Genomic DNA, 19,836 nt, shown 5'->3' on the forward strand with positions numbered 1-19,836 from the left:
CAGTTATTGTCAGAAACGAAACGAAGCGCGGTCGTTTTTTCTTGTTGCTATTGCTTGGGTGGATGCTTGCAGCGAAGCGGGCGTCAGCGGAGTCAGAGCGAGTCGGTCGCTGTGCGCGCTTTATATACGCGTGCCACCCGAAGCCAGCAGCGCAGGCGCAGCCCGAGAGAGCGAAGCGAAAGAGAGCCGCTCTCTCGGCGTGGTGCGTTTTCATTCAGGTAGTCGTGGTCGTTCACATGCATGGGCAATGTGTTGCGTGCGAGTGTATGTGTGGGTGCGTTCGGCCAATCGTAGCGTTCGGGTGGCAAACCTGTTTCGGCTTGCTTATGTACCTCGTGTCTACGTACACTTGCACCAATCGCCACCGACGCCGTCGCAACAACAACGATTCACAGCTAAATATAAATGCCGTTATAATTGCACTGGTGTTTGCCTGCACACGTATTCTACAGTGGTTTGGTGTTGGTGTTGGCGAGAGAGGCTGCTGGAGAGACTCGCTCTCGTTGTGGCGCTCTTTATCTCAACTCAATGCGCAATTAGGTGGAGAGGAGCGGATGAGATGATTCTGCGTCGATTAACAGTTGTTTGCTGCGGCTAGGCAAAATCGGGAATAACCCAAGAAAGGGGGGATTAACGACAAGGGCTACTTGCCTCATTATCAGGTGCATCTGGGTCATTAGTTGACCTGCAACATACGCGCACAAAAAAGAGATCAGGTAGGGAGTCGAACACGTGCGTGCGCGCGAGGGCCTCCTTTTGACTCGATCAAATGTCAAAGGTTCAACGGGAAGCCAGGTACCAATTTGCATTAATGAATGTTTTGTTGTTTTGTTTTTTGCCACCGTCAAAGGAGTGAGAGAAGTCCACTGCGTACAAGAAATAAATTCCAGCGTGGAGTGGAGAAACTTCGTTGAAAAGTAGCCTGCTGTAGTATTAGTTCTTGTATGCCTTTAAGCCTTCAATAGTTAATATTTCAAAGTAATTTTAATAAATGTTGTAAGTGAATAAGAGCCATCCCCACAATCTAATATTTGAATGAAGTTGTTGAGAAACAGCAAAAGTGACATCAAAGAAGAGTCGACAAATACATATACGAAGAAGCAGTACAAAAGTGGGAACGAAAAAAACGCGTCATGTCCTCATCTTTGCGCTCTTTGCTTCTCTCCTTTAGTCGAGTTCACTTTTTCAAAGCGACGAAAGCGTGCAGATGAAAAGAAATAATAAACAAGTCTTATTATTTGGAACATTAGTTTGCCTACTGCAATCATCTAATGGAAATAAACAAGATCAGTCTCTTCTATATCAAAGAGCTCACAACGCCCGCTCTCTTTGATACAGCTCTCTTAATCGTGTTCCATTTCCAAGTCGTTTCGCGGCGCTCTTAATCATCTTGCGCTCTTTCTCTCTTACGAGACCCGAATCAGAGCCGAAGCGTCACGAGACGGCAGATCGTCCGCTTAACTGTGAGTTAAAAGAGTATTAGCAGCATTTACAATTTTAAATTTTAATGCTGCTTGGTAATCAAATATCTGCGTTCTCTTATTGTTCCCTTCGGTGCTCATTGCTTACAAAATTGAAGAAAACTGTTTCTCAAGTGGCACCCGCACTAAGTGGCAGCTGTGTGTCGCAGCAAAACAAACAAACACGACGCGACGGGTGGAAAGGAAAGTGTTCCCTTGTCAGATAAGAGGTGTTGCCCCCGTCTCCGTTTTCATGTACGTATAAATCATAGAGATCCGGGAGAGTGGGGGGGAGAATCCGTGCCAATTTTCAGGAACGGCCCGCACAGAGCGAACATTTAACTTAATTAGTGTCTTATCGAATGTTTGTCCCTGTGGCAGGGCCCACTGCTGTGCATGCGGATTCAGATCCAGATTGCGATTGAGATTCCTAGGAATATGCCGGACGACCGGCCGGCCGGCCGGCGGCTATACGGGCGCACAAGTGCGATCTCCTCTCCAGGCGATTCACAAACGAGGAACCGAAAAACCGCCAGCATAAATTAATAGATAAACATGTGCAGACCAGACTCGGGACTCGGGACTCTGGCCAGGGCCACGTACTGCGATTTACATGCCCATGTCCAGGTACTTTTCCTCTCGGATCTCCGATCTCGTGTCTTCGCCTCACAGTTCCAGTTCCAGTTCCAGTTCCATTTCCAGCTCTCTCTCTCTCTCTCTCGCTGTCTCCCACTCTAGTTCCCTTATCTTATCGCACGTCGCTGGGCCAGCCGTGGCTCTGGGAGTCTGGTCTGGAGGAAGCGAATGGTGGTCTCCTCTAATGCCCCTCGACTGGGACGGGTACGGAGTCCGACGTTGCTGTCGTTGCTCGATTGGCTGTTAACAAAGATTTAATGATCTTGTTAACTAATTTTTTCTTGACTATGTTCTAGGAGAGGCCCAGCACCGGCACCGGCACTGGCACTGGCACTGGCACTGGCACCGAGACCGCGGACCACCCACTGCCCCAGCTCTCAGCCGCTTCGACCGCTGTGCAAGTTAATTAGTTTGGGGTTTGGACCTGGAGCTAGAGTTGGCCTTAAATCACACTCGAACAAGTTTATTGGGAGCAATCCTTCTGCCAGTTGACAAATCGCATCTCCTGGGGGCTCCAAGAGAGAATTTCTTCAAGGAATACTATTCAGGGATTTACTATGGATAAAAGATAGTATATATTTCCTTTGAAGATTCATTAGAACATCCATAAATTGTCTTAAAACCAATGAATAATTTTCTAGCATTTGTTCCGTCATTTCTTTTGAATAAATTCTCATATTTCTGGTCACTGTTTCAGGAAAAAATCAATCGTTAAACCTCCAATTAGGTGACCCAAATAACCAAACCACAAGACCAATCTCAGAAGCGAACCATCGATCGACCACCGTCGATCCGTCCATATCCCTGGATCCCATAACATTTTGAAAGCGTGTAAAATGATGATGTTTAAGCGATTTTTTGGATGTTGCAACATGGCCAGCACTAGCAACAACAACGAAACAACGCAAAAAGAGGCCAAGCTGCAACAGGCTAATCCTATTTTGGAGGCAATGAAACATAAATAATAAAACTCTTTTACGACGAGCTCTAAAAAACCGAAACAGAAATCCACCGCGAGAAGAGGTTCAGGGACTTTGGTAGGGTCCGATCTGGAGTCTGGAGTCTGGAGTCTGGACTGGCCTGGTATGGTCTGGCCTGGTCTGATGCTCTGGAGCGAGCAACAAATTATTAACGACATTTTAAATGCAACGCCTCTTGGCTGGCCATATGAAAAAGGGTCACAGCACCACAAGACGACTGACGGACGACTGACTGGCCACGATTTGTGGTGGACTGAGACTGGGACTGAGACTGGGACTGGGACTGGGACTCGGGCGCGGAATCTGGAGCTGCTCCTTGCGGGCGCAACACGAAGACGCGACGCGACGCGACGCCTTTTAATGAGATTTGTCTGGTGTGCCGTTGTCGGAGCTCTCGGAGCTTGCAACATGAAAAACTTTTGTAATTCCCTCATTTTCAGGACACGCAGCAAGAAGCGAGCGACAAAAGTCTGCAGAGCAGAGCAGAGCGGAGCAGAGACACAGACAGACACCGAATCACTTGCCCCGGCCAACGTGTGGCATCAACAAGTGTGTGTGCTGCCAGTTGTGCCTGATATTTTATGCTCTGGCTGTTAAAATTGAAAATTGCTTTTGGCCCAGTCCCAGTCTCTCTGATCTGAACCTCTCGGGATCTGGGAATCTGGGGATCTGGGGCCTACCGCATTTGAAAGCTGAGACAATAATTGCACTGTGAAAATTACAATCGAGCGTTTTTATTATTGCCACAGACTCTGTCCTGTCACGGATCTGTGGGGGAACACCAGTCGACAGTCCAGAGTCCACAGTCCGCCAGTCCCCCAGTCCATACCCGGACCCGATGAAAGTGCGTGTGGGTTGTTGTCCGTCCCCTCCTTCGCCTGCCCCTTGGGGCTTTTGTTTTTGTTTAAGGTCTCTGCAAACGAAAGTTTTCTCTCGACTCTGCAGGATATTATGTTTGATTAACGAAACGCAGGGAAGACTTTGCCCAATTCGAGGCCCAGACAGAGCCCAATAACTGTTGCAAGTACATTTTACAACCTTAAATGCCACCGGGACGACGCCACATAAAAACGAGAAGCAATTGAAATGTCTGAATTATGTTTTGTCCAATCATTGAATTATAGGTGGTCGGAGAGTCAGACAAATCGAACGATATATGGATGCGATATGTATATGACCCAAAAATTAATTACTGGCTGAAAGATATACAGGGTGGAGACGCATGGGAGCCTCTATCTTGGAGATAGGCTGGTTTTTCAATGGTCCCTCGGCTGGACATAGTAATAGTAGAGACTAGAGAGCAAAGTATTGAATTCTGGTATCATCGGATACCCACAATGAAATATATATCCTTTAGAAGAAAGGTTATATCGTGCCCACATCTAATTCGTATTCAGGGCTTAATGACATCACAGCTTCCATTCGATACCTACTCACGAGTATTATATATTTAAGGAACATTTGCATTCCAGAAGTCCCCAACAAGCCCCCCAACAACCGATGCTTCCTGCCATTTGAAGTGAAACAAGTAGCCACACATTATAGCCACATTAACATCCATAAAAAAAGCAGCGGCCAGAGCAGCTTGAAGAAGCATGCCACGAACATAATGATGCACTTCCCGAAAAATTGTGCTCGATGATGGAGACACGTTGACTGCGAAAATTATTACATTCAGAGGGAGCTAGGGAGGGAGGGAGGATGGGGAGGAAGGGGAGCTCATTCTGCATGAACATGACGCGCGATGCCACCATAAACCGGGCGATAACCCGCTCGATCCATGACCCAGTCGAGGCGGAGCATAAGGAGGCGGATACCACCACATCCAGCCGGCGAAATATCATATGCAAAATGGGGCGGGGGGTGGCTGGGCTGCTTAATGGCTGTTCTGTTGGCCTGGCGGCGTGCATGGCCCGTGGCCCCCCACACTGGGCGATGTGGCGATGGGGACAAGTCCGCTCCTCTCCGTCCATCCTGCTGGCATCAACCTGTAAAATGTATAACGACAGCATTAAGCTCGTGCCACCAGCCGAAAATGTTTCTTCTTGTATGCCACATGGCGATCGCGAATCGGGGAGTGGATGGAGTGGATGGAGCGGGCGAACGATGTTGCAACTTGCAGCGCTGTGGCACAACGGTACACGTCGCGCAGGTTCAGGCGGGTTCAGCAAACGGAAAACGGTCGATCTGATTTGTGTCATCGTACCGCCTCCTCCCTTCTCTCGAAAGGGAGGCACAGACACTTGCTACCCTGCAAATACACATGGGGATGGGTGGATGGGTTTGAGGACTACGGGATCTTCAAATGTGAGGCTCATGCCAGGTCCTCCATAACTCCCCAGGCACCTCCAGGGTAGATCCCATTCCCCCGCCGCATTCTTCACGTTTTACTCAATAATAAAATTTTAATATTGTAATTTTTGTCCGCCAGGGCAGGGGCATGCCTGCCCAGCTCCAGCTCGTGGTCTCTCTCCGTGGTGTTCTCCATATGACAACCTGTTCCACTTCTAAGTAGCCCGGTGGCTCGGTGGTGCTTTGTTTTTCCAAATCACGACCAGGTGCCGGGTTCAGTCAGAAAGGATCTCTGGTTGCATTCAAGCGAATGCCGCAGACAGGCGGCAGACAGGCAGATGCCGGGGCGCAATTCCAATTAGGGCTCAACACTCGGGATGCATTATCCTGCAGCACGTTGATTTATAGGCCACCAAGCGGCGCACGTTTCATTCTTTTCAATTACTCAGCGCTCCACGTTGAAGCCTCCACCTCCGCCTCCGCCTCCACCTCCAGCCCTGGATCCGGCACGGCTCTACTTCAGCTCCCGTTTCGCCTGTCATGTTTCCTTTTCTTTTCCTTTCCATTCTATTTATTTATTTATTCAAATGCAGCGTGCACCGAGTGGCTGCACTAATGAACAAATCCTGCAGCAGGGCATTCTAAAGGGATCCTGAATGGAAACATCTGCGTGTGCGATTGTACTCGTACTCGTCTGAGGATAAGTGTGCCGCGATGTCAGTGCGTTGGTCTTTGAAAGGGATCTCGGATCCTTGGCAATGTACGACAAGCGATGGGGACACACTTCTGCTATTGTCAGATGTCGCTGATGGAGAAACGGAATCATAGAAAATAGTACTGCAGCTACTCGTATATTTTCCCTCAAAGTAAGTGGGTTTTTTCCTGCCCCCCACAACTCTTCTTTTCCTTCACTTCGCCCAATCTCTGCAACCCAATTACGAGCCGCGATCTCTCTGGGGACCTCCCACGTGACTCTATAAAATAAAACTTAAAAACAGACTGCATTCCAGCCGCCAGGCAACAGCGACAACTCGCATTTTCACCTACAACCCATCAAATTGATGGACATGATTAGAGTCTTCGTCTGCGTCTCCGTCTCCGACTCCGTCAGGGAGAAAATGAAAGAGGAAAGTGCGACCTTTGGCGCCCCAGACTCTGACAGACCGATCCCCGAAATAGGCAGATGTACGCGGCACTCGTATGGGGCCAGGGCTTGAGGGATAATTGATGAGCTTTTAGCATTTAAGCAACGAAAACATAAGAGGCTTCTCTCTGAACTAACGCACTTCAATGGAGATGGAGTTGGAGGTGGATGGAGAGATGGAGAGATGGGGGTGAAGTGGGAGCGGGAGCAAAGGTGCTAAGGGCCAGACGAGTGGCCAGGCAAAATGATTAATCATTTGGCAGGTGCTTAGTACCGGTCCAAAGGGGCAACATAAAAGAGAACGGTACTCGACAAAAGGGTTCCACCAGAGCCGAAAATCAACGTCTGGCCTGCATGGCCGGGCCCTTTAACAAGAAACTATTTAACTTCATTTCAACGGTTGGCATTTTTCGGTTAAACTGTCAAGTGGTCGGAGGAGACTTGCACAAAGGATCCGATGGCCAGTAAAGGATTACCGGCTCTTGTTTGGCTTGCCTGTGCCACACCTACGCCTGGCTCCGCTCGAAAGGTGCGTTTAGGGCTGGCCCTAAGTGTGGTGTGTGTGGGCGTGGCCCATCCTTACCTGGCACCGGCCCTGGTCGAGTAGGCTGGCCGCTGTTGGCATCATTATATAATTTGACGAAAGCAGATCGGGGATCGGGGATCGGTCATGATCAGGGAAGAGTTTACGGCTCGAAATCAAAGCCACAGGCACAGTGGGAATCGCTGGTATCCATCTCTGGCCCGGAATAGATCTACCAGAATCCACTACAATGGAGTATACCCCATTTCCAGCACTCTCGACCCACTGTATCGCTGGCCTAATGACAGGTTAAATGTCTTGGAAACTTTGCAGCTTGAACCGAGTCGCGGACGCCGACCGACCTTATTATTATGATTCCTATTATTGATCCAAGATTTATGGCAATTAATAATAGGTATAAGCCAGTCGAAATGGATGCCACTTCCGCTCCCAATCAATTAAAAAGGTCTCCCGAGAGTCTCTCCACCAAAATTATGACAAACTATCTGTAATCCAGATTTATGCTGACATTTTCTAACCAAGGGGACCACCTAGAGGAGTCGATGATGTAATCAAGACCCGGTCGAGCAGAGCACCTTGCCAAAATCCTGATCCCCCCTCGGGCAGCTGGCCTGTGTTCCACCAAGGATCGGTGATAGGAGATCGGAGGTCGGAGATCGGAGGTCGGAGGTCGGAGATCTCCTCGGATTTGTCAGCTGTCTGTGAGCCCGCTTTTGTTTGGGTTTCTTTTCATCGCCCAAACAAGGCCCTCTTTTTTTTGCGAATAATAGATCGAACAGAGATGGGCATCCGTTATCCTAGGCACAGGACAGGTTCGTTTTCGCCTGACTTCTGCCGGGGATGCTGCTGCTGTTGTGAACAATGACTCGAAAAACAACAAGAAAGATGTTCCTCACCTGTCCTTGTGGATGTAGGGGCTGTAGGCCCAGAGCTGGGATTTAATTTTTTGCCAATGAAGAGATCATTCTTATCCCGATGTCTGTCCTCAGGTCTGGCCTCAGGTATTGGCATGTGCTGGCTTGGGATGGGAATGATCTGTAGTACTCTCTCCTTGGACTTCATGCCACATTTTAGTAGATCTGCTGGCCATGTGCAATCCACCTTCGTCTGGGATGGCATTAGTGAAAGGATAACCCAAAATTATCAACCGCAAACTGTCTTATCTGGCCCAATTTCCCCGTCAGACAGACCAGACACTTGTGAAGCAGTTGCCACAAATAGACTCCGGCAAACACTTGCGGACTGAACAAATATTAGCTCCAGTCCGACCGCAGGGAAAACCAAGCGTTAGATAAATTAAGTGTCGTTTGGACACGCACGCTGGCCGCTTGGCACCTGAATTCCCATCGTGTTTGCGGAGATACACAGCGATCGTACCAACAGTTTCTGAGGTGATCGTGATTTTCGATGACATGAGCACATTTACCACAAAATGGGTATGAGAATGGGTTATTTGCTCGCTCAAACTCGTACATATTTGATTGGGCAAGATGTTGATGTTGGGCAGGTGCTAAACGATAAGATGTGGCCAGATATAGATAGATACGGTCGGTCGTGTCTGAGCTGTGGGTAGCAGACAGCAGACGGCAGACAGCAGGCAGGCATGTCTAATGGGTAGCCTCTGGCTTGACAACATCGTTAGAAAGCCATTCAATTTGGTTTAGCATTGTTTCGGGCCCTCGTCCTTTGTCCTTTGAGCATCCAGTGCGAGTGCCTTCCTCCCGTGGATTCTGCGCAGTTTCTGCTTTCTAATGGAACCCCTCCTTTGTCCTCCTTTGTATGCCGGTAGCAGTAGGTGGCGCATTAGCGTCCGCCCGAGTCCGCCTCCTGAGGCACGCTAGGATCAGGTGTGCTGGCACAGCTGCTCTCTGGAATGATGTACGTACAAGTGAGTATTCGCAGATTGTTTTGAGCTGCAAACGGACATTGTCTTGTCTGGCAACATCTTCATTAAAGAAGAGCATTCCCTCGATAATCATGGGTGCATTCGCTGCTCTATTGTACGCAAATCTGCACCAAATTTATGCAAATTGAAATTCCATAGCAACACCTGGAGCACAGATACACACACACACCGATGGGCACACGGATGAGCAATTGTTTCAATGATGAATGTGCTGTGGGATTGTGCCACAAACGGAACCAGGCCCGGTCTGCCCAGACATCTTGGCGCGGACAAAACTGTAGCAATACTCAGACACCACACACATGGTCCATGTCCATGCCCATGCTTATGCCCATGCCCCTTCCACGCCGTAGAGACCGAAGAGACCGAACAGACCAAGTGGCAAGGTGTCAGTTCTGGGAAATCTGCTCAGCGGGCAAACAATGCTCGCGCAGCGGGAGCCCCGGCCAGCCCCTGGCTTTGGCTCTGGCTTTGGCCAGAAGGCAGGAAAATTGTTATGGCCATGGCTGCTCCTTGGTGACAATGACAATGGCCAATGCCATGGCCATGACCAGCCAGGCAGCCAACAAAGAAGCGCAGACAACATTATTGTCATCGCTCGATGTAGTTGAAAGTAGTCCAGTGGGCTGTGGGAGAATCCTCCGGCAGCGCTCCAATTTGGCTCTCGGCTCTCGGCTCCACTCACTTATTCTTCTTCCCACAAGCAATTTGCATATGCAGGCTGCTGGCTTCTGGCTGCACTTTGCATCGACTCTGCCTTTATTTATTTAGTAAATGTTGATGATTTTGCATATTCTCCGATGTGCCTTCCAGTGTTGGGCAACGACTGAACCTGTTTTCCACACTTGTTATTCTTCGAGCGCTAGACGAGACAGGGTTCAATCCTGTGACCCTTGGAACAATGCCAATCTGCGGTAGTTCTGGGAACGGAAACGGAATGCTGTACAAATAAATTAGGAGTGAGAACAACAATCAGGCTTGTAGGTGTAGGTGAGGTGTAGGTGTCTCATTTGAAAGAGTGTCAACCTACTTCCGCCTGTCTGTGGATTGTTTCTGGCGCAAAAGGAGACCATGCAGGTGTTCCTCCTCATGCCTTTGACTCTTCGTATTAATTGCTGTCTAAAATACTAATAATTGAAACATTTCGCTGGCTGTTAGCCATTTCCATAGGCCAAACAGATCGCTTCCTGCGGATCGGCATCGGGCTAACATTTTCAAATGCCCACGCCCACTTAAGTGCGGCTTCGGAGAAAACCAGTAGCAACTGGCAAATGGCTGCGAGGCTGCTGCAATCAGAGCCATCACCGGTCCACGTCGTCGTCGTCGCCGTCATCATCATCATCGTAAAACGTTGCCATGGCCAAGATTGATCATCGGGCCGGGTCGGGCCCGGCCCGGCTCAGACGGAGACTCTTCTCATCCATTTTTTTCGCTTGGCTCTGCCCCGGCTTGCCCAATCAGCCACACCCACAAGATGTGCAACGCTCATATTAAAATGGCTTAAAAAGGCAGGCCAGCGCTGAAAGTGGCAACACACAATAACAACCAGAGCCTCGCAGATCTCTAAGATGCCTCGCTTCCGTTCCAGCTGCAAGGTGTGTGGTGTGGCAGCAACAACAAAACGAAAAGCCAAACAGTAGCCTGCCACTGGCACTGGAACTGGCACCGCCACCGAAGCGCAACAATTGGCAATTTCATTTGCTGCTCCCCGAAAACGCAGCTCCAACAGGTACGCAGAGCAAACGACAGCTTGTTGGCCAGCATACGATACAGTAGTGACTGCCTTCGACGAACACACCGCCTGAGATGTGAGAAGGGGCTGTGCGGCTCTCCTTGGGCTGTGTTTCCACGGTGCCACAACTTTCTACGACTGCTACGACACGCTGTGATCTCTATGAATGGCTGGTTGGGAGGAGAGCTGGTGCCGTGCCGGTGCTGGTGGTGCTACATCATCGTCAAACCCGTCGAGTTGCGACTTCGATTTCCTGTGCGCTGCATTTGACGTCTCGCAGGTCACTTGCCACAAAACGCTGGGCTGCGCCTGGCTGTGGCAGCATTCGTAATTGCTCCGAAAGGAAATTTCCATATGATAATATTTATTCGCTGGAATATGCCTCCATCTCACCGACTCACCGCATCCGTCCTGTCCCGCCCCGTCCCGTCCCGTCCGTTGGATGTCCCTTACACGCCTGCGCTCCACGCAGCCACTCCGTTTGCCTGTTGGTCCGCTGTTGGTTTTCTTGTCTATTTGACACTGCGCAGGCGGCGAGGATGCTCTGGCTCTGGCCCTGTCTCTGTCTCTGGCCCAGATGTGTGGGTGGTCGTTTGAATGGCCTGCCTGCCTGCCAGCCTGTGCCGACTGTGGCTCTTGCCCCTGCGCTCCGGCTGTCGGCCCGGCCGGCAGTCAGTTTCGTGTTCGCAGTTTTATTTCCATTTTCCATCTTTCCACAAACTGCGCACTCAGTCGATCACAAAGGCCAATGCTTCCACTTCTTCATCGATTTGAGTTTTATTATCTGGTTGGCATTTTAGTTGAATTGTTAGCTTAGTTTATGCGGCCGACTCTGGCCGACTCCGGCTGGCTCTGCTCCTTGCAAATGGAAATGGAAATGGCAGGCGGAGTGGGGAGCCCGATGGAGCTGGGCCGCTGCCTTCGCCTCCATGTGTGGATTATGCAAGTGCGGCTGGAATGGGTGAAATCTGCATTTTTAACTGTTGGGTGGCATATTACACGATGCGAGTGCCACCAGGGAAGCGCATCTGCACATTCATGGCGGAGCATCACACAGTTGTGGGAGTACAATTCCTTCTAAGACCCCCAGATCCCATTTCCCAGCTGAAAGAACGCACAATAATAGTGTAGATTACCTGCCAGTGTTGCAAAGCGATCACAGTTCGCTGTTCTTGAATGAAAAACATTATAGAAAACATCTATCCTTTTAGGGCATATATGGACATATTTTTAAAGCTTGAAGTAATTTTTATAAGCATCTATGGGCACGTTTTTCAAAGCTTGAACTATAATTTATTCGATATTAAAGTGCACATGCCCCGTAGCCGATATATCAGTGTTTTATATCGATTGACAAAGTGACACCACAATTGATGTGCCGTCTGAAGTTTCACTATTAGAACAGAGTTCGAATTTTTGTGGCCTGGCAGCTTGCACCTTGCATCTGTGGCAAACTAAGTGCCCGAGGGACACACACCCGCAGCAGCAGCAGCAGGCGGCACCCCTATGGGCAGGCAGGCGTAGGGTAAGTTGAGGAATTAACAAACTAAAAAATAAACAGGTAATTAGGTCAACGCCTCCGTCGACTGTCGACTGTCGCCGGCACGCGTAATGAACCTGTTCGGGAGCAAGGGTTCCGTTCCTCAGACACGACATAGTCGGAGACAAAGACAAAGACAAAGCCAAAGCCGTCGCCGAGCACCTTGACTAGAATTTCTAATAAATTTCTAGCCAGGTTACAAACACGTCAAAACAACACGCGCCTGCCTGCTTCGGCTGCGGCTGCGGCTTCTGCTCCTGGCCTGCGCGTGGTGTATTTAGTATGCGCCCAAGCACCCTCATCCTCATGGGCCCAGGGCCGAGGCTGTCTTGGCCACGATATGCTAGGCTGGGCATGATCTGTCGGGCCAGAAGTCGGAGTTCAGTGGTGCACGGAAATGTGCGGGACAGACAGGCGTTGGGCGACGGGCGACGGGCGACAGTCGCGCGCCGCTGTTTAATATCCGCTCACCCCCGGTCGGTGTCTGGGTGGTTATCCTAGGGCTGGGCATTCCATCAGACAGCCTTTCTTTCCATTTGAATAATTAGTTGCTCGTGCCAGAGACTGGCCGGTGGCCAGGCTCACTTGCATTCCTGTGCACTTTGCATAACGTGTCCTTCTCCTGTTGCCCGTCTGCCGGGTGTGGCAGGTTCGGCTGGGTGGCCACTGGAGAGGAACAAGTGCTAGGTCAGGGCAGTGGGCCGTATGAAGATGTGCGGTCGGTCAGGGGGTGGACGCACTCGACCGGTAAGGATCATGCTGGCATATGTCTCCTCTTCCGGCGCTGGTGCAGCAGGCTCGTGCCAAGAACTAGCACCTGGACGGATGGATAGTTCTGAAGAACTTAAAGACACCTTTCTCTTTGCAGATTCGAAGCTTGAAGATTCTTGTTATTGGTTCCTGAAAGCGTTTTTGATAAGTAAAACAAAGCAAATGAGAAAACTTTGAGATGTTCCGCACACTAAACAAATTTATTTCTAGATTCTGGAGCATGTCGGCGGGACCCGACAAAGTTCCTCCAGGCAAACCGGGACCTCTGAAGGGGAACCCCAAACTTAAGGCGTACTTCCGACGAAACTGCATTCTGACCAAACTGATGAAACACATGGCCCTGCGGGGAGAGCCGGGACAGAGATTCAGCTTCGAGGACAGCAAGGGTCTACTGGACACCTTTCTGAAGGCCTTGAAGATATACATGAAGACCGCCTTGAAGGAGATCATAGAGCGGTGCGAGCACCGCTCTGCCTATCATCTCCACGAGGATACTCGCTACGAGTTGGTTTACGATATGAAGGCCAAGATGGAACGCCTCGACGAGAGGGATCGGCAGGAGCATTGCCTGTCGGATGACGACGACCAGATCAAACGTGTGGTACCCTCCACGAACTTCGGACTGGGCCTAGCCAGGCGCCTGACGACGACCAACAACACGGCCCTGGATGCCATCGGACTGCGGATGCGCCAGGGCCCACCCCAGGCACACTCGACACTCGCTAGTGTGGCAGTGAAACCGCGATCCCTGCCTCAGCCCCTGGCCCAGCCCCTGCGGCCAGCAGCTAAGCGTTGGAAGTACATCTGCGTGGCCGATGTGATTCGGTTCCTGAAAGACGACAAGCGCTATGCCCAGACGAGGTTGCTCATCGTCGCCAATTCCAGTTACGAGTACTAGGGCGGATTCTGAACCCCAACTCAATTGCAGCCATTTTGGGTTCAATGAACTTCCTCTTTCAATAAATCTCAACCAAAGCCCAAGGAAACAGGTGGTGTGCTGAGTCCTTTGTCCGCCAGCACTTGGCATTTCAATGGATCCCATCCCCGATCGAGGGAAACCCATGCACCACATGCACTTTGAACTTGTGTGTGCTGCTCTGACGCTCTGTCGCGACGACAAAGCGGAGTACTCAAAGGAATTTCCGGCGAGACAGGAAGCATATGCGCATTGGGCATTGCGCATGCGCCGCAGTGCGAGCGCGGTCTTTGGTTTCGGATAGGAAACGTGATGCTATCGGCTCGACTCATTATGCTAAGTACTGGCAATAAAATCAAAGCGCACGAGGGCGACACATCTCATCGAACTTCAATTGAAGCCGTGCGCCAGCTCTGCCCGCTCACGTACCAGGCCGAGACATGCCGGAGGATCGTGCTAGGAACTCTTTGTCGTAGCATTCATTACCATGTAATTGTGGGCACTGGCCTTTCGAATGGGTTGGAGTTGGAGTTTGAGCTGGAGCTGGAGTGATTAAAAATGCATTGGGGCTTGGAATATTTGAATATTCTATGTATGGATTGCCCAGAACACCTATTTTCGGGTTCACATTTGATCTTATACGTGTACGATATGGATCCTAATCTAATCTTGTAGAATAAGGCTTGAGTTTAGTGTAGGAGCCCCCTATATCTTCGATATCCACAAAACTGTACCTCTTCAAAGACAAAAAACCTGTTAGATAAGTGCCTAATGCTTAAACAAATTTCAAGTGGGTTCCATCGGCAGGGGCACCACCTGTCGGAGGCCGCAAAGCTGTCCAACCACCCCTATCCCGATCCCTAGTCTAGCACCCTCCCTACAGGTTACATGTTGCAACATTAACTCAGGCATATATCCCTTTTTCAAGGACTCGACGAACAGCTGCCGGCTGCAGGAAAATATCGAGCGAGTGCGCTGTCAGGCGTAAACTTGACAGGTACTCTGGTGGCAGGAAAAGTTCTCCCCCATCGCTCCCGACACACAGTCCAGGAAAAAACCACCCCAAAGTTGCCGCTGCCACTTGAGTGTAGATCGGTTTTCCAGCAGGAAGGAGGCAGAAGGCGACTTGCCACGTATGCAAGGTGTATTTGAACAGAGGGCAGAGGAACCTGGCAGCCCAGGCGGCCCTGGCAGGAAGGCGAATTCCAGCACATACAACGCCACCCGACACACTCGACAGCTATCCGTTAGGGTTCCTATATTATAATATTATCATATTTGTATAGCAGGAACACACAAAGAGTTGCTTTTGTGCGTCTGAGGCTCTCGAGGAAGATTGTGTTGCACCTTTTTTGCATAACGTTCCGTTCTGTTCGGTTGGGATCGGTTCTGCCATGCTATTCTCTATACGGATATGTGTCCCGTCATCATTGTATTAAAAAAGACGAGCCAGGGCTCTTCTTCATTGAGGTAGCAGCTGTGCCAATACACCGCCCGGCCACCAATTGAGCCCCGACCAGCCCGGACGTTGTTTACCAGCCCGGTGAATCGGGGACCCGGGGACCCGGGAAATCGGAATTGATTGGAGCTGCGCGTGTTTGCCTGCCGATAAGGAACCCATCAGATGATGGAGCCCATAGTGCCGTCTTGAATCGCTCTTACGGGCGTGTATTTGCATACTCGTATGTACATGTTATTTTATTTGTCTAACCATTTGAGTAACCTCAATTGTCGAAGGCCAGGCTCCTGGGGAGCTTCAGTTTACACGTGTCCCGTCCATGTGATAGTGGCCTACAATTCTGATTCCCTAATATTTCGAGACTGTGTAAACAATACGAGGGATACGAAAATTCAGGAAAAATTGTATAGTCTTCAGATGTGTAATAATTTAGACTTCTTTCCCGGTGTTCCGGACTATTGTAACCTTGCAGAAGATAATACATACCTTGGTGTCTGGGTTTGAGTTCTGAAAGATGTATTTAAAGGCTTTACTTCAATGAGAATTTTTCGGAGCATTCAATGCAAATGAGAGTGCAAAAAATAGTAGGGTTAGGTTTCCCGGTCTGTTCAATATTTGTACACAAGTAAGCATCTCCTCCGTAGATGGGTGATTTCTCAGAACAGATAGATCATAAGCTGATGAATTGTAAATTGTCGGGTATATAAAATCAATTTAGTTCCTCTTGCCCCATAGCTGGCAGCACAGCTCCGTTTCTAATCCGCAACAGATGCTGCCACCTCTCGTCCGCCGCTCGGAGCCGACACCAGTGGGCACTCACAAAAGAAGCAATAAAAACACATGGACACGTAACGATTGGTGCCGCTACAGACGCTACAGACGCTACAGGCTTTGGGCTGCGGCTCCTCCAACTGCTGCGTGGCGCATTAGAGCTGGAAGCGGCCCAGGGTAACACAATTTATGACTTTATTAACTCCAAAACGCAACCAGGCGGACAACAAAGTGTTAAGCCAGGCCTGGGCCTCGGCCTGCGTCTGCGCCTGCGAAGACCGCGTCGAGGCGATGAAGTTGTGTAAATGAAATTAATCTTCAATAGACACAGGGCAATAAACGAAGCTCGGCGGCATCCGCGGTATCCGCAGCAGCCTCTGCCGTCTCTGCCATTAGTCATTAAACAATTTTCCACTGAAGCAACCGCTTCCATCTCCATCTCCAGGCTGTAACTCCATATGCAACTCCAGCTCCTTCCTCTTCCCCTTCCCCTTCTCCTGCTGCTGCTGCTGCTGCTGCTGTTGGTGCCGCAGTTGCTGCTGCGTATTTTGTCAGGTGTCATAAAAACCGAATTTATTGCGCATGCGCGGCGGCCGGTGAGCTCCGAATCCGATGCAAGGCTTCAGCATTTTGTTACAGTTTTTCATTTTTATTATTTAATTTTCTCGCTGCCAGCGCATAAATCAAGATGCGTGCGGGACTGAGGTGACAGCACTTTAGGGCACATAAACACACATCACCATCAGGGGCAGCATCAGCGGCAGCATCAGCATCAGCGGCGACAATAGCAGCGGGTCGGCTTTGGGGCCGGCACTGGAGAGCAGGTTGCTGGAATTTTAATTAAATGGAACGTGATCGGAGCTGCGGCGAGGCTTCAGAACTGAAGGAAGGCTGCTGGACTCTCTTCTACAAATCACACATTGCGACAAAGTGAAGAATTCGGCAAGCACTTTGCATGTGATCGAAATTAGGTTGGCGGCCTAGTGGTGTAGATGCCAAATACCTTTTTTTGTTTCATAATTTTTAATCGACATCTACAGTGGTTATATGTAAGAAATTGATGGGTTCAAAATATAAATATGTGTCCATACAATGGCTATACCTGGAGATCTGTCAAGACAAAGTTGTTCCTTGAACTACGGAATTTTTTTTTAACTTTATTTCTTTAATTTCCACTAATTAGGAAAATTTTCTAATGAATGACATTTTGGAATTAAATAAATACTCACATTTTAGTAATATTATATACAATAAAATATATATATGGATGTATAGTATTTATATATGTATGTACATATCTCTCTCTGTTTTAAAAAAATGTTTTTGATGATCGGGTTGTTGATTAAGGAAGGGAGACGGGGGTTGGTAGGGGCCTTGCCACGTAGTGTGTGATATGTATACATACATACATATGTATATTTGGTAATATTTATGTGGAATTTTTAATATTTTCGTTTATTTTAGAACTAATTCAAGCACTGAGCATCCATGACGAACAATTCATAGAAAACTGTTGTCCTCAGAACTATTCCTGCTTATAATGAAACCGTTTTAGGCCCTACGTCCTACATCCTCTCGTAAATTGTGAACATTTAGGTCTTTCCCACCAACAGACTCCGCATACACTGAATACTGAATACAGAATTTGCAAAAAAGGCAAGAATCGTTCCCAAAAACTTGAATTTCACACGCTCCCGCCTGCGGGTGTTCTTTCTTTGCCGAAAAAACGAGCACGTAATGTGGTCGATGCTGCCTCTGCTGCTGCCGTTGCTGATGCTGCTGCTGCACTTGTTCCCACAAATTCCGAGGCATAGGCCATTTCCATGAATGCCAAACAAGCAGAAATTTCACACTCGCAAGTGGAACACAAAAACTACATGTCCATGGACATGTACGGACCTGAATGGACGATTGAACCTGCCAGCGAGGGCCCTGAGAACGGGACAGAGACAGCGACAGCGACAGAGCAACGCTCGATCTCAATTCCGATTCCATGCGATCGCAGGGAAGGGCAAAGCAGACACGAACCGAACCGAACAGAACCGACCCGACCCGACCAGGCATCAGCATAATCAACAAGATCACGCATCAAACGAGACGACAGCCGCATAAGAATGCAAACATTAAGAGATTTTATGCGAGTCTGTTCACATGCCAAAAAATTGGTGGAAAAAAGCGAAACAAAGGGGAACCTGAACAAAACCGAACAGGTACACAGGACGATTATCCTGTCATTCACTTGTTGCTCGCACAGCAAGCAGCCCAGAACTGGAAGCAAGAGGCTGGCTTCTCAGGGAGTACGAAACAGGTAGAAAGGAGCTGTGGCTGTGGCTGGGGCTCTAGAGCTGAAATTTCAGCTACGCTTCCTGCAGATGAGGTGGTCCTGCCCGTACTCCCTTTGAGGCTGGTCGGCGTGAGAACCTGTTTCATGCCAACTCCCAACTTCCCCCTCCCCCCGGCCCAGCTCCCCTCCTCCGCCGCAAAGGCCAATTTCGTTTTTCGGCTCTCGATGCTAATCTCTGGGGCAAATTTTTGAAAATTGTTTGTGTTTTTAATAGACCACAACTGGGTCGGTGGAGCGGGCATTTCGTGTTTCTCGATAATTTATTACCGTTGCCCGAATCGGCAAAACGGTCCGCTCCAGCCACTAAGCACTTTTTTATTGTCATATTTATATTTGTGCGATTAGTTTTTTCCTCTCCGCTGGTTTACGATTCCTCTATCCGTCGATCCGTCTATCCGTCGATCCGTCTTTCCGTTTCAGGGGTTTTGCTATAGCTACGATTTTTAAGCGGCACGCAAAAAATATATTCCCACGCATTTTCAGTTCGTGATATTTTTGGGGGCTTTTATTTCTTCATTTCTTCGAGAGCACAAATCAAGCGAAAAATGCAAAAAGCGACGTTTTATTGTTCTGTTTTTGTTTCGGAAATGGAAAGGGCAGGGGGTGCTACCCGAAAATACTAGGAGCCAAGACCTCCGATAGCCCCCTCTCCATTTCTGACAGAATTCCCTCAAATCTTCTTTCACTTTCTCTAGGCACAAACTCTGTTTTTTTTTTTTTTTCTGGCCAATCACTTCCTATACAACTCGAAGCTCAGTGGCCAAGTGACAGATACAACAATTGTCCATGCCACCATGATCTCTCCCCATTCCAGCCATCCAGCCTTCCAGCCATCACAGCCATCACAGCCCCCTTACCGCTTAAATGACATGCAAAACAGTTGACATTACATTTAAGCAGCCAGAGCCAGAGCCAGAGCCAGAGCAAGGAGAAATATAAAATAAAATGAAATTGCTTAAATTGTTGGCCATAAATCAACGGCAGACACCGAGGAGGAGATCAAGATCCAACGAGACCCAAAAAATACACAAAACAGAAAAAGAAACCAAACCAAAAACCAAAAATCTTGCTTTGCTCGATTTCACTGCCAAAACAACAGGCAAACAGACAAACACAAAGCAAACTTCACCTGTTCGACGTACAGACAATGCTCCAACCAGGTGACAGGCATGTCCAGCACCACCACCACCACCACCATCGGGCATGTATCCAGGAGGGGGCACTGGCACAGGCACTGTTGACAAGTACCGAGAGGCAAGCGACTCAATTGCGGCACTTGTCGCACGACACTTCAGCTTCAGCTTCGGCTTCGGCAGCAATAAGAGACGGGTATAGAGGAAG

The 19,836-nt window shown here is 49.2% G+C and overlaps 1 protein-coding gene across 1 annotated transcript; it reads left to right on the forward strand.

The window, feature by feature from the left end:
- Positions 1-12,103: 12,103 nt before the first annotated feature.
- On the forward strand, positions 12,104-13,981 carry LOC6596414. The gene is made up of 3 exons (XM_002021563.2): positions 12,104-12,219; positions 13,103-13,153; positions 13,216-13,981. The coding sequence occupies exon 3, from the start codon at positions 13,226-13,228 to the stop codon at positions 13,901-13,903; it is 678 nt and encodes a 225-aa protein (XP_002021599.1). The 5' UTR covers positions 12,104-12,219; positions 13,103-13,153; positions 13,216-13,225; the 3' UTR covers positions 13,904-13,981.
- Positions 13,982-19,836: the final 5,855 nt, after the last annotated feature.

This window comes from Drosophila persimilis, unplaced genomic scaffold (genome assembly GCF_003286085.1).
Source record: "Drosophila persimilis strain 14011-0111.01,24,50 unplaced genomic scaffold, DperRS2 tig00000124-arrow-pilon, whole genome shotgun sequence".
In the NCBI taxonomy this organism is placed as follows: Eukaryota; Metazoa; Arthropoda; class Insecta; order Diptera; family Drosophilidae; genus Drosophila; species Drosophila persimilis.